Source organism: Poecilia mexicana, unplaced genomic scaffold (genome assembly GCF_051168715.1).
Source record: "Poecilia mexicana isolate PSO_F unplaced genomic scaffold, ASM5116871v1 scaffold_15, whole genome shotgun sequence".
In the NCBI taxonomy this organism is placed as follows: Eukaryota; Metazoa; Chordata; class Actinopteri; order Cyprinodontiformes; family Poeciliidae; genus Poecilia; species Poecilia mexicana.
This window is the reverse complement of record NW_028263384.1, coordinates 29,830,845-29,842,871: the sequence shown is the minus strand read 5'-3', so window position 1 is coordinate 29,842,871 and position 12,027 is coordinate 29,830,845. Positions and strand designations below refer to the sequence as shown.

The window sequence follows — 12,027 nt, the reverse complement described above, 5'->3', positions numbered from 1 at the left end:
TGATGTTTCCCTTTACTTTCTCCAAACTCTAGCACTGTAAACATTTTTATTCAATTCAAAAAGTGAAGCTATTGTGTCAGAAATGTAGAAAAATATTGAATATTTTATTGAAATGTGAGTATCTTGTTTTAAAAGGAAGGAGAAGGTTTGTGTTGTCTTTCATGGTTTCCAATGTCGACATGTAGAGTTTAGCAAACTGCGTGGTTTTATTTAGAGCTGAGACGATTAATCAGATGAATCAGCTGTTGAAATAACTAATTTAGTTTTAGATTAATCTTTAACTGGAGTATACAGACTCTAATCGAGGCCATTTCCTGAAAGAACAGCACACAGCGCAGTAGTCCAGCCAAACTCAGCAATGATAATATTAGAAATTTTAATCGCCGTATCATTACACTGCATTGATTTTAAGTCCAGCAGGACGAGCTTTTCTCACATTGATTTTAGAAGTTTGTTTTAGCTGCATCCTTTGCTACCAGTGATCGAGTTTTCACTAAGTAATGCTACTTTATTGCATTTTAGACACAAAAATGTTTGTTTTCTTATTGATAAAAGACATTTAATCAGTTGGGTTTTTATCTATTAATGTATTTAAGTGGCTAAATAAAAACATTTTTTGAGTGCTCTATCCACCTCTGTGTAACACTAAGATAAATAGCAGAGATGTTTAATGTAATACTTGCTGCCTAATTAGCACAGTTAGCTTAGCTAATGTAGCTTTTATCTAAAGCTAAGACAGAAATGCAGCCTACTTTCTCTGCTAACCCATATTAGCATTTTTTAGCTAAATTTAACAGGAATCTTTATTGAGTCTGACTCACTACAGCAGTTCAAACTGAGGTCAAACTGGGGTCAAACTGAGGTCATGTTTCATACAAGCTGTGATTTTATGATCTAGTGATAATAAAGGAACTATCGCTCTCTGTGTTACTCATAGTGACATCAATTCATATTTGAAATTAGTGATTAATTTGCACTTTTGATCAATACTTCTTCAATATTCAGTTTTTTTTCCCCCAAACTCAATAAATGCAGTTGAATTAAATGTTTGATTTCTGTTTTTTTCAGTGTGAGGTCATCCTGCTGCTTTATTAAAATACTTTTTTGTTTAAAGTTGTTTTTCCGTCTTTACCTGAGCCTCCATCTGCTCCGGCTCAGCAGCTAACTTTGTGTTAATTAGCGTTTTAATGTGATGGCCTGGTTCTGATGAGGCGGATCTATTCCAGGAACTCCCTGCAGCTTTGAAACAATCCCGGTTCTGAAGCCGCTTCGTTTTCATTGGGATGAACCTTTTTCAGATTTGGACCCGAGCAGAGTGTGCAAAGGGAAAGGCGTGGTGACCCTGAGGGCGACCCTCGTCCACATCGACGACGACGACGAGCCGAATGTCATCACAGCTGCAAGTATGTCGGGTTTTTCACTGCAGCTCTGAGCGTGATGAAACAATATTTAGCGTGGGGAAATAATCGCATGACTGAGTGCAGAAGATGACATTTCATCATGTTGTAGAGGCTTCGCTGAGCTCTGACCCAGACGCTCAGAACCAATTGCTCATATTTTCATGCAAATGTCAGAGAGCGTTCTTCCTGCCCACGCTGCGCTCCGGCTGTGGGCCCGTTTGTTGCTCAGAGCCCTTCAGAACCGGACTGGAAACAGGGAGGCGCTTTAATTGTTGCGCAGCGGCACTAAAAAGGAACAAACGATCTTTGCATCCGACTGAAAAGGCTTTTTGTTCTCCTCACAAAGTTCAGAGATTGTGGGAGAATCTTGTTTTTTTCCACTTTTCTGTGCAAGAAGCTCAGAAAAGGAAAGAACGGAGGACATGCAACAGCAACAATCTGCAACGGCATTTTAAGAGAGGAGTAAATAACAGCAAAAACAAATTTATAGGAAAAAACAGAAATTTTCTGAGTTTGAAAAGTCTATTTTTTCTTTCTTTTAAAATTCACAAGTTGAGATTAATCTCAAAACATCAGATTTTTTCTAGCAGTTTTTTGACTTTTCAGATTTAGAAATTTGCTTATTTTTTTCAGAAAAATTCTTTAGATTGATCCAAGTTAATTAAATTTTTTTTAGCAAATGTTTCACTTTCCAAACTCAGAAATCTTCATGCTTTCTCTAGAAAATTTTAGATTAATCTCAGAATTAGAGTTTTCTCAAGAAAATTGTTGACTTTTCAAACTCAGAAATATCAGCGTGTTTCTAGAAAATTTCTGAGATTAATTTCAGTTTTTTTTCTAGAAAGTTTTTACCTTTTCAAGCTTAGAAATTTCCTTGTTTTCTCTGGAAAATATTTGGGGTGAATCTAAAAATTTTAACGTTTTTGTAGAAAATTTTATACTTTTCAAATTCAGAAATTTCCTATTTTTTCTAGAATATTTCTGAGATTAATTTAAAAGTTTTGAGTTTTTTTCCAGCAAAATTTCAGAAATTTCCGATCTTTTTCTACAAATTTTCTGAGATCAATCTAAAACTTTCTGATTTATTTTGTAGCTTTTCAAAGTCAGAAATATTTTTTTTTTGTCTATAAATGTGATTTTTTTTGGGCAGATATTTACCTTTTTCTTGTCTTTTTCTTGTGAAATGCCCCTGATCCTCCACTGTATTTATCTTCTGTGGTTCACTGACATGCCACACCTTTCAGCGCCTCCCCCAGTGTTTGTCCTGCTGCAGCAGAGGCTGCCGCGCTCACAGCGTTCTGGACTCGTTTCAGGCAGCTGGACCGGCCAGATTAATGGAGACGGATCCAAAGCAGGAGCGGCCGAGGGCGGCAGCAGCAACGCGCCTCATTTACCTCCTGAGAGCAGCAGCCAGCGCCAGGTAGGATCACTTCACCTCGGTCCGCTTCGCCTCGTTTAACCAGCTTTATGGAAACATACCTGCTTTTTCTGTGTTTCTTAGGCCTTTTCACCCAGAAGCATAAGAGAAAACGAAGCTGCTTCTCCTGCAGATGCTCTGCACGTCGACCCCTTGGCTCCCGGTTGTGTTTATCCGCGCACCAGTTCAGTCAACCCCACCATCGTCCTGCTGCAGCACAACAGAGGTGAGCCGCAGCAGGAGCTGCAGTTTCTGACCCGTCACCAACTTGTGAGGCACGTTTGTCGTTCTGCTTCTGCGTCTCTAACCCAACTGATGCTTTCACACTTCAGCTTTGGCTGCTGAGTCACTTTTCACCGTTTGTCTCTCTCTCGCCACAGAGCAGCAAAAGAATCCGCCTCACTTCGAAGGTATGCGCTCCGGTTTCAGCAGCACATTCACTCACCATTTTCATCAGGCAGAAACTTAGATCTTCTGCACACAGAGACCACAGAGACGTGTCTACATTTGTTTTCTTAGGGTGGAAAACGGGCAAAAACTGTCGGCCCAGGGTGTCCAAATTGCGGCGCGGGGGCCATTTTCGTCCCTCTGAGGGATTTTGTGCGGCCCCCTGACCTCAATGCAAGCTTTTTTCATCTTGTAGAGCAAAATTTTCTACAGAGAAAAACATCTTAAAAAATTATCAAGACGTTTCTGCATTCGTCTTTAATCTGGAGTAACTAAACACCGACCTGCGTTTACTAAACGCAAAGCATTCGGCCCAAATAAGGAGACAATCAACCCCGAAGTGAGAAACCTTTGTTTTACGCAATCATGCAAAACCTTTTCTATGTTTTGTATTTACAACTATTTAAAGTGTTACTTTAGTTTATTGAGCAGATAGAAAAGGCACAAAAAGTTTGTTTTAAAATATTTCTGTGGCCCCAAACAGTTGGGCCCGTTGAGACCAAAACACCAAACTGAACAGTTTATCCTCCAGTTTTTGGTAGAAAGAGAGAAAAAATAGAAAAACAAGAAATTATACAAATGGAAATTATTTTACTTTAAAATGCGATTAATTGATTTGTTGTAAAAGGAGAATTTCTGTCCTCTGCTGACATGGAGTGTGAACAGAAACGCTGATCTATGAACGACATGATGTAAACAAACCAATCAGGTTTCATGTGTTCATTTACATCAGAATCAGTTTTATTCACCAGGTTTGTGCACATAAACAAGGAACTTGGTTTCACTTTCACTTTTCTCCTACAGAAGACATTCCTCCTCTTCCTGTTAGCCTGTGGCGCCAGTATCAGCTGCTGCTGAATGTTTGTTCCTCAGCTGAGATAAAAGCAGGAACACTGTTGAAACGATTTGAGTTGGTTTGAGGACACGGAGTTTATGCCAGTTTGTTGGATTTGAGGCTGCAGACCAGACAGGATGCTCACCTGGGGAACGTTTGGCGCCAGAACAGAATGCATTGTGGGAATGAAACCAGCTGACAGGCAGAGTGATGCTGGAAACCGTCCGAGGGTCACTTTCACATTCTCCACCTACTGAGCGAGTGTTGGAGTCAGAGGCGCCTGAGGAATGCAGCAGTCTGATGATGATGATGATGATGATGATGATGATGATGATGATGATGATGATGATGATGGACTTTTCTAATCCCCCCACAGATTGGGTTAGCACACAAGTGTGCAGGGCAGAAGCTAATGACGGCTATAGTAATTGATTAATCGGTTAATATTTGATTAATTGGATAAAAATTGGCACATTTTGCATGTTTTTAATTTAACCTTTAATCCATTTTATACAACTTTAGAAATACATTGCTAAATTAGTTGTATAAAATGAAAAGTAAATGAAAAATATGTGGAATGTGCTTTTTTCTTATCCGATTAATCGATTATTTGTCAGAATAATTGATAGATTATAAGGTTTGTTTGTTTCCTCCGTTTTCTTTTGTTTTATAAACAGTCGGTGTGGAATCTGCTGTGTTTTTGCCAGCTTAAGATCAGATTGAAAGATGAGATTATTTCTGCGAAGTCCTGACATGTGAAAGCCAGAACTGAGAGGTTCTGTTTGCTTTCACACGGCGGCGGCGCCGTTCTGATTGCAGCGTCCATGTTGGACGACATGAACACAGAAACATTTCTCACTCATCCGCCGTAATAAACGCCATAATGTGCCTCATTCACACACCTATGGCAACAGTTACTGCCATGCAGACCCAACAGCTGTGAAATATTTAAGATGTTTTGCAGTCATACTTCATTTATTCTCCTCTGTGCAGCAGCTTGGATTTGTGACAAAAACCATTAAATTATAGTTGTGGTATATTTAGATAATTGCAGGTTAACTGAAAACAAAATGAGCAACATTTTCCATCCTGAAGCCTTTTTGCTGCTGAATTATTGAATAAATAGGCATTTGAGCTCAATAACACGATATTTGTTGTTTTTCATCTGTTGCCTGAGTGAAGTTGGTCCCCATTTTCTTCAAATCTAACAAAATTAGTGTCAGACGTTTGTGCAGGAAAAATGTTAAAGGCATTACCAAATGTATCCGGAGGTCATAAAAGGTCAACCAGCGCCAATTTTGGTGCAATTGGTGCATTAAAGTAGCAATTGATTAATTATTTGCTAGAGTATATAGATAAAAAAGCTTGCTAGATCTTCATGTCAGTCAACTTGACTACATTTTTCCAATTTGTTTTGTTTGCTGCTTTTGCTTTGAAGATATTAATGAAGGTTTAAAGGTTAAAGGTCAACCAGCCCCAGCATCAGTCCAATCCAACAAAATTGGTAAATGTTTGTGGTACATTTGTAATGTAAAATGTTTTGTTTGTGCCGCTATCTTTTTAAAAAATACTATTAAAAAAAGTTTCCAGAGGTCATCAGGGGTCATCAGGGGTCATGAGAGGTCAGCTGCCCATACTCACATGTACAATATCAAACAAATTTGATACGAATGAACTGGGCTATGTTTGTGCTACTTTTGCTTCAAATAGATTGATAATGACCTCTGATGACCTCTGGAAGCTTTTTTATTAACATCTTTAACAGCAGCACAAACGTACCACAAACGTTTGATGGATTTGAAGACGGACAGCTTCACTGGTAGCTAAACAGGGAAGTTGGTGGAATCAACTGACTCGTTGATTCCACCAGTTGCCAGGCAACTGAGTTGCCTAGCAACTCACTCACTCTTTGGTTACCTAGCAACGACCTGTTGAGTAACTTGCACAGCAGCAGTTTAATGTTTCACCACTTTGCCTCCTAACTGCTTAAAAATAATGATATTAAAAACAAAATAAACCTGATCAACAGTTATCAGTGTTGGCTGATACGAAACGTTTATAATGTGATACCATATAAGTGAATAAAAATTATTTTTATTGGTGAGGCTAAATTTAGAGTTAAATCATTAGATTTAACAGAAAAAACGTTTAAAATGTCAGCTTGGGATGAATCTAGCAGCTTCTGAAACTGCCTGATCTGCATGAAGTCCAGGGTTTTAATGTTCTCCTGGGTGTCTGTTTCTCATGCCGGTCGGTCTGCTGTGCTTTTCAGAGCCGGACCCGGACAAAGGCCCCGGTCCCAGCAGGGACTCCGTGAGTCCAGGCTCTGACATGGACGGGACGAGGCTGCGGCTGGCGCTGCACTCCCCCGTCCGCGGCCCCATAAGCAAACCCATTGTGCCTGTTCGGGTGAGCAGCCTCTGTCTGATGGAGACAGATTTACTCACTTCGGACTAATAAAGACCTTCTGTTCACAGAAACCACGTTTTCTTTACTCCTCTGTGGAAAACAGACATATTTCCATCAGGGTTACCAGTTAATCTTCTGTTATTGATGACTACACTGCAAAAACAAAGTCTTACCAAGTGTTTTTGGTCTGGTTTACAGTGTAAATGTCTTGGAACAAAACTGACTTTAAAGCAATTTTTATCAATTTAAACTAGGTTATTTTAAGTTAATAAATGCTTCATATTGATGAAAAAGTTATAGTTCCACTTTTAACAAAGGAAAAATGTCTTATAAATCAATTAATCATGATAAATTAAAACTAACTTAAACATTTGCATGATTTCTTGTTTTTCTCTTTTGTTTCTATTGTTTATTGATTTATTTTTGATATTCACAATGTCTTCCTGCCCCAGAGTTAAATGTTCAGTGGAATTTAAAGTTAATTGATCTTTGACAATATATTCTTATGCTATTAAAGTCATACTACTTGAAAATGGTCACAGAACAACAATATTATAATTTTACCACAAAATGTTATGTAGCAGGTCTACTTATATGTGAAATAATGGAACTAGCACTTTGTTCATCAATGTTAAGGATTTATTAACTTAAACTGAAAAGTTACTTGTAAGTTAGTTTTATCTTATTTCAAGTGTCCAGAAATATTTTCACTAGAAATTACAGAATGTACCTGGTAATATTTGTTTTTGCAGTGCGTTCTGCTTGTCATTGTGATCGTTACATGATCTGTTTCTAATTTCTCACATTTTAATTTCAGAACACTGAAAAGTCCAAGGACTGGTATAAGACCATGTTCAAACAGATCCATAAGTTACCCGGTGAGTCCGTCCTCCTGAGCCGTCGGCTTTGTGTCCCTGTTGCCGTCCAGCGTGTGTCCCTGTCCCTCATGTCCTCTGTCTCATTGTGCTCAGAGCCTTTTGAGGAAAACCCCTACCGCCCCACCTACATTTTCCCCGAGACCTTTGACATTCGCATGACCCCAAAAGGTACCGATGGCGGCAGCCGCGCTCTCATTGGCTTTTACTAATCTGCAGCCATTTTCAGCTCCGGTTCCTCCAGTCTGCAGAAACACAGAAACGCTTTAGTAAACCTTCTCTGGTGTTTGTCCAAACCTCAGAGCCTCCAGCCACAAAAACAAACATTAAACTGATTCAATGCGGCTGGGGAGGATCAGCCAGACGTTTATTTTATTTCGGGTAAATTTGGACAAAAACGTTCAAATTTAAATAAACATAAGCTGATGTTGTTATTTTCCTTTTAACCCAAATGTTTTAGTTTGTGATATGTAAGAATTCATAATTACTTTAAAGAAAATTGTATTTTTTACTATATTTCTCATAAACGCAATGCAGGCTGGTAGGTTATAGTGAAATCAGGTTTATAAACAAAATATAAGAAGATAATGTGAAAAATGTAAATTTTCATGTTATAAACAAGATATTTACTGAAACAAACATGATTAGCTTCTGCTCCACTGTTTACTACATTAGCAGGAGCTAACACAGTTAGCAGGAGAGAGCTAACACCATTAGCAGGAGCTAACAACATTAGCAGGAGTAAACACCAACAGTGGAGGGAGCTAACACAATAAGAAAGAGCTAACAATATAAGCAGGAGCTAACGCTGTTAGCAGCAGTCACCCAACACCATAAGAAAGAGCTAACAACATAAGCAGGAGCTAACACTGTTAGCAGCAGTCAGCTAACACCATATGAAAGAGCTAACAACATAAGCAGGAGCTAACACTGTTAGCAGCAGTCAGCTAACACCATATGAAAGAGCTAACAACATAAGCAGGAGCTAACACCAGTTAGAAGGAGGCAGCTAACAGCGTTAGCAGGAGCTAACGCTGTTAGCAGCAGTCAGTTAACACCATAAGCAGGAGCTAAAGCAGAATAAAACAAATTTGAAGATGATAAATGGATGTTTATAGTGAAACTGAACCGTGTTTAGCTCTTTTTGTAGCTCTATATTGTAATATATATGAGAACATATTTAGATCCATGCTTACCGTAAACAGCTTGGCTTGCAGCTTGTTGCTCTCCTCTCCGGTTAGCATTCCTGAGTGTCAGCCGCACAAACATCAGATTTTCTTTCCCCTCTTCCTCCGTTTGTTCCTCATCATCTTCATTTCTGCTTGTTGTTTCTGTGTTAACTTGTATTTCAATTTCTGGTTCAAATTGAAAGAACTGAATGTTTTTCACTGATCAAAAATTACTGTTCTAGCTGGACGGAGCTAGCCGTGTAGCACCTAGCATGGGTCATCTACCTTGGTTGCTTTGCAGCATGAACAACACAGCGACGTCCGAATGACAATATTTCATTTAAATTCATCAAAACTAATCGGCCTGCAGCGTTCTGCTGTGTGTTTAGACTGTTGTTGCAACTAACTGTTGTTGGACATCCAGTGTTTGGAGGGACACCTGGAGCACAAAATGAGAATAAATATCTTAATTTAATGAGGAAAATAAATTTAATTTCTGCCAAAAAAACATAAATTTGCCAGAAAATACTCATAAATTTTGAAAATTTGGAAATTACTAAGTTTCTAAAGTTGGACATTTGCAAAAAAAAAAAAATCTAAAAAAAATCTAAAAAATGTCCAAGTTTTTTTTTTTTTTTTTTTTTTACTTTGAAATTTTCAATTTAAAGAAAGTCAGTTTTTTGAGAAAAAAAAATAGAAATTTCTGAGATGGAATTTTTTTCTCAAAAATGTCTGAGATTATTCTAAAAATTAGAGGGGTTTTTTCAAGCAAATTTTTAACTTTTGAAGCTCAGAAATTTCTGACTTTTTCCTAGAAAATTTATGATTAATCTTAAAATTATTTTGAGTTTGTTTTTTTTCGGTGAAAAATTACTTTTTTTCTGTCTACAGTAGCCCTGACAATCCTGTATGTGTTATTTTGGTCTGTTAAATTCTTTGTCCATGTAAAAGCTCAATATCTCATTTACAACAACCTTAAATAAAGGGTTTTTTTGGGTAAATAAACACATTTATTCCCAAACTTTGCTCCTATGATCATCTGAATAGTTAAAGAATTACAATAAACTCGTATAGCAATTGGAAATAATACGAGAAAAATCACATTTAGTTGTTTAAATTATTGCAGTCATGTTGACGTTTCCGTCTGAAGCTCTAGTTAAACATTTATCACCATTTATAAGGTTTTCCATATTTGGTTGTTTAGGTATTTATTTAACTGGCTCTAAATAATCAGCACAAACACAGATAGGTTGTTGGCCAGGATGCTCCACTCCTGTAAAATTTTCTGTCACCTTCACAGATCCTAACTTTTCTCTTTTGGTCCTTATTTCTCTTATTTTTCCTTTTGTTATTAATCGTTTCAAATTATTGTTCATCATTGGCTGTAGTGCTGAGTTGTGACCACTAGGTGGTGCTGCTGCTCCACAGAACATTTTCTGTACTTTTCATTATCAGTGCTCGGATTTAAGCGCCAGATAATCACAGTTCAGTGTGGTTTATTTACATATTTATTTCTACTAAATAAGCTAAGATTTAAACGTGGAGTAAATAATTTTATGTTTAAGTGGTCTGGACATGAATTGTTAATCCTCCTGTAACTAATATTTGACAAAAATATGTATATTTTTATTGCTCGGAGTGCTTTGCCTCATTATTAATTCAAACCCTGTTTTAGCCGAGCGACGCTTCCTGTAAAAAGCTTCGATTTGAGGCTCTTCGATTGAGTTGGCGATCCTGTGATGCTGGACCTAATGGAAAGCTAAAAAAAACCTTAAATCTTAATGTGTTTTGAATTATTTAGAGATTTTAAATGTATTTTTTGCTTAAAATCAAGACGTCTGCATTCCCTCTTCTTTTTTTGGTCATTTTGAACGGCTCTCTCAGGTGGATGGTAGGATTATACGACACGCATCTTTAATGATTCATAAGAACAAGAAGTGGATGCACAAATCTGGATACATGGTAGATTTTCTCTCATAAATGCAGAGTTGAAATAATGAATAAAACCTCAGATATTGAAACTCAGCAATATTTAAATTTTGCAGTTTTAAGTTGCAGAGAAAACTGCACTGAAAAAACAAAATTAAACTCTAACTTTAAAAAAAGGAGTTAATTTGTTTCTCAAACTTAATTTATTTACGTTTCTTTAACATGACAACTTAATAAACTTAATATATTTACTTGGATTATCTTATTTTATTAGAATTGGACCGCCTGTGTAGCCTCTTATGAAACAATACAGCTTTTTCAAACAATAAGTTTAAATGTGTCTCACACAAAATATAAATATATAAATAACTGTAAAGAAATAAACCAGTGGTTAAAGATCTAAAACATATTTTGTCCCAAAAATACAAAAGCTTATTCAGCTTAGCTCATTACAATAGTTTGATTTTAAAATTTAAAAAAAGCATTTTCATTTTTGTTTTTAGGTTTTAAAAGAAAGTTATCAAACTTTTTTACACAAAAGGAATAAATATTAATATGAGACCAAATTTAAATGTTTTATCAAAAGCAACTTAACATTCTTCCTCCTCCTCCTCCTCCTTCTTCTACTTTTCAGACGATGGTCCAACCCCGTTTGTTTACCTGGAAGATGGTGAGTTTTCTGAACATCCGTCCGAAGCAACAAAGAATCTGTTCAGTTTGATCTGTTTTTCAGGAAGAACTGTTCAGAGAATCATGCTCAGTTTGATCTGTTTTTAGGAAGAACTGTTCAGAGAACTGTTCAGAGAATCATGCTCAGTTTGATCTGTTTTTAGGAAGAACTGTTCAGAGAACTGTTCAGAGAATCATGCTCAGTTTGATCTGTTTTTAGGAAGAACTGTTCAGAGAACTGTTCAGAGAATCGTGCTCAGTTTGATCTGTTTTTAGGAAGAACTGTTCCACGCTCTAAAAGCGACGACCTGGTGGACTCCAGAGGGAGGCTGATGCCGGTTCCGACTCGGTCCTCGTCCCTCAAGCCGTCCGCCAGAAGGTCTGGTACCAGACAGGAAGTAGATCCACTAGAACCGCTAGCTTCTGCTGCTGTTTAGTCACTTCCAGTTTTCTGCTGGTTCCTGGGCTGATTCTGACCATCCTGGCCAGTTTTCAGTCACTTCAGGGAGAAACTGGCTCAGATGGTGGAAAGTTGGACTCAAGGTGATCCAAAAACCGCAACAAGATTTGGTTTGGGGGTAAAAGACCTAAATTCTGAGAACACAAGTCAGAATTTTAAAATTTGTCAAAATTTGAAGGTTAAAATCAGAATTCAGAGAGTGAAATCAGAATTCTACAATATCAGTCAAAATTCTAAGATTAAATCTCCAAATTCAAAGAAAAAATCCAAATTATAAAATTTAGGAAAAAGTCAGAATTGCGAAATTAAAGTCAAAATTCTCAGATTAAAGTCAGAATTATGACTTTTTTCTTATCTCAGAATTTGGAGGGAAAATGTACAAAATTCTCACATTGTCAGAAAAAAATTTGAGTACCA

The 12,027-nt window shown here is 37.2% G+C and overlaps 1 protein-coding gene across 2 annotated transcripts in view; it reads left to right on the top strand.

Moving 5' to 3' along the window:
• sorbs1 (sorbin and SH3 domain containing 1) overlaps nucleotides 1-12,027 on the top strand; it is a 74,043-nt gene that overhangs the window by 16,459 nt on the left and 45,557 nt on the right. Inside the window, exons 2-10 of one of the 2 annotated variants that reach the window (XM_088013222.1) lie at nucleotides 1,299-1,407; nucleotides 2,718-2,820; nucleotides 2,902-3,043; nucleotides 3,198-3,227; nucleotides 5,028-5,035; nucleotides 6,374-6,508; nucleotides 7,326-7,386; nucleotides 11,116-11,151; nucleotides 11,427-11,529. In XM_088013222.1, the coding sequence (XP_087869348.1) occupies nucleotides 1,299-1,407; nucleotides 2,718-2,820; nucleotides 2,902-3,043; nucleotides 3,198-3,227; nucleotides 5,028-5,035; nucleotides 6,374-6,508; nucleotides 7,326-7,386; nucleotides 11,116-11,151; nucleotides 11,427-11,529 (727 nt within the window). Of the gene's footprint in view, nucleotides 1-1,298; nucleotides 1,408-2,713; nucleotides 2,821-2,901; nucleotides 3,044-3,197; nucleotides 3,228-5,027; nucleotides 5,036-6,371; nucleotides 6,509-7,325; nucleotides 7,555-11,115; nucleotides 11,152-11,426; nucleotides 11,530-12,027 lie in introns of both variants that reach the window. The other variant, XM_088013223.1, reaches the window with a different exon arrangement.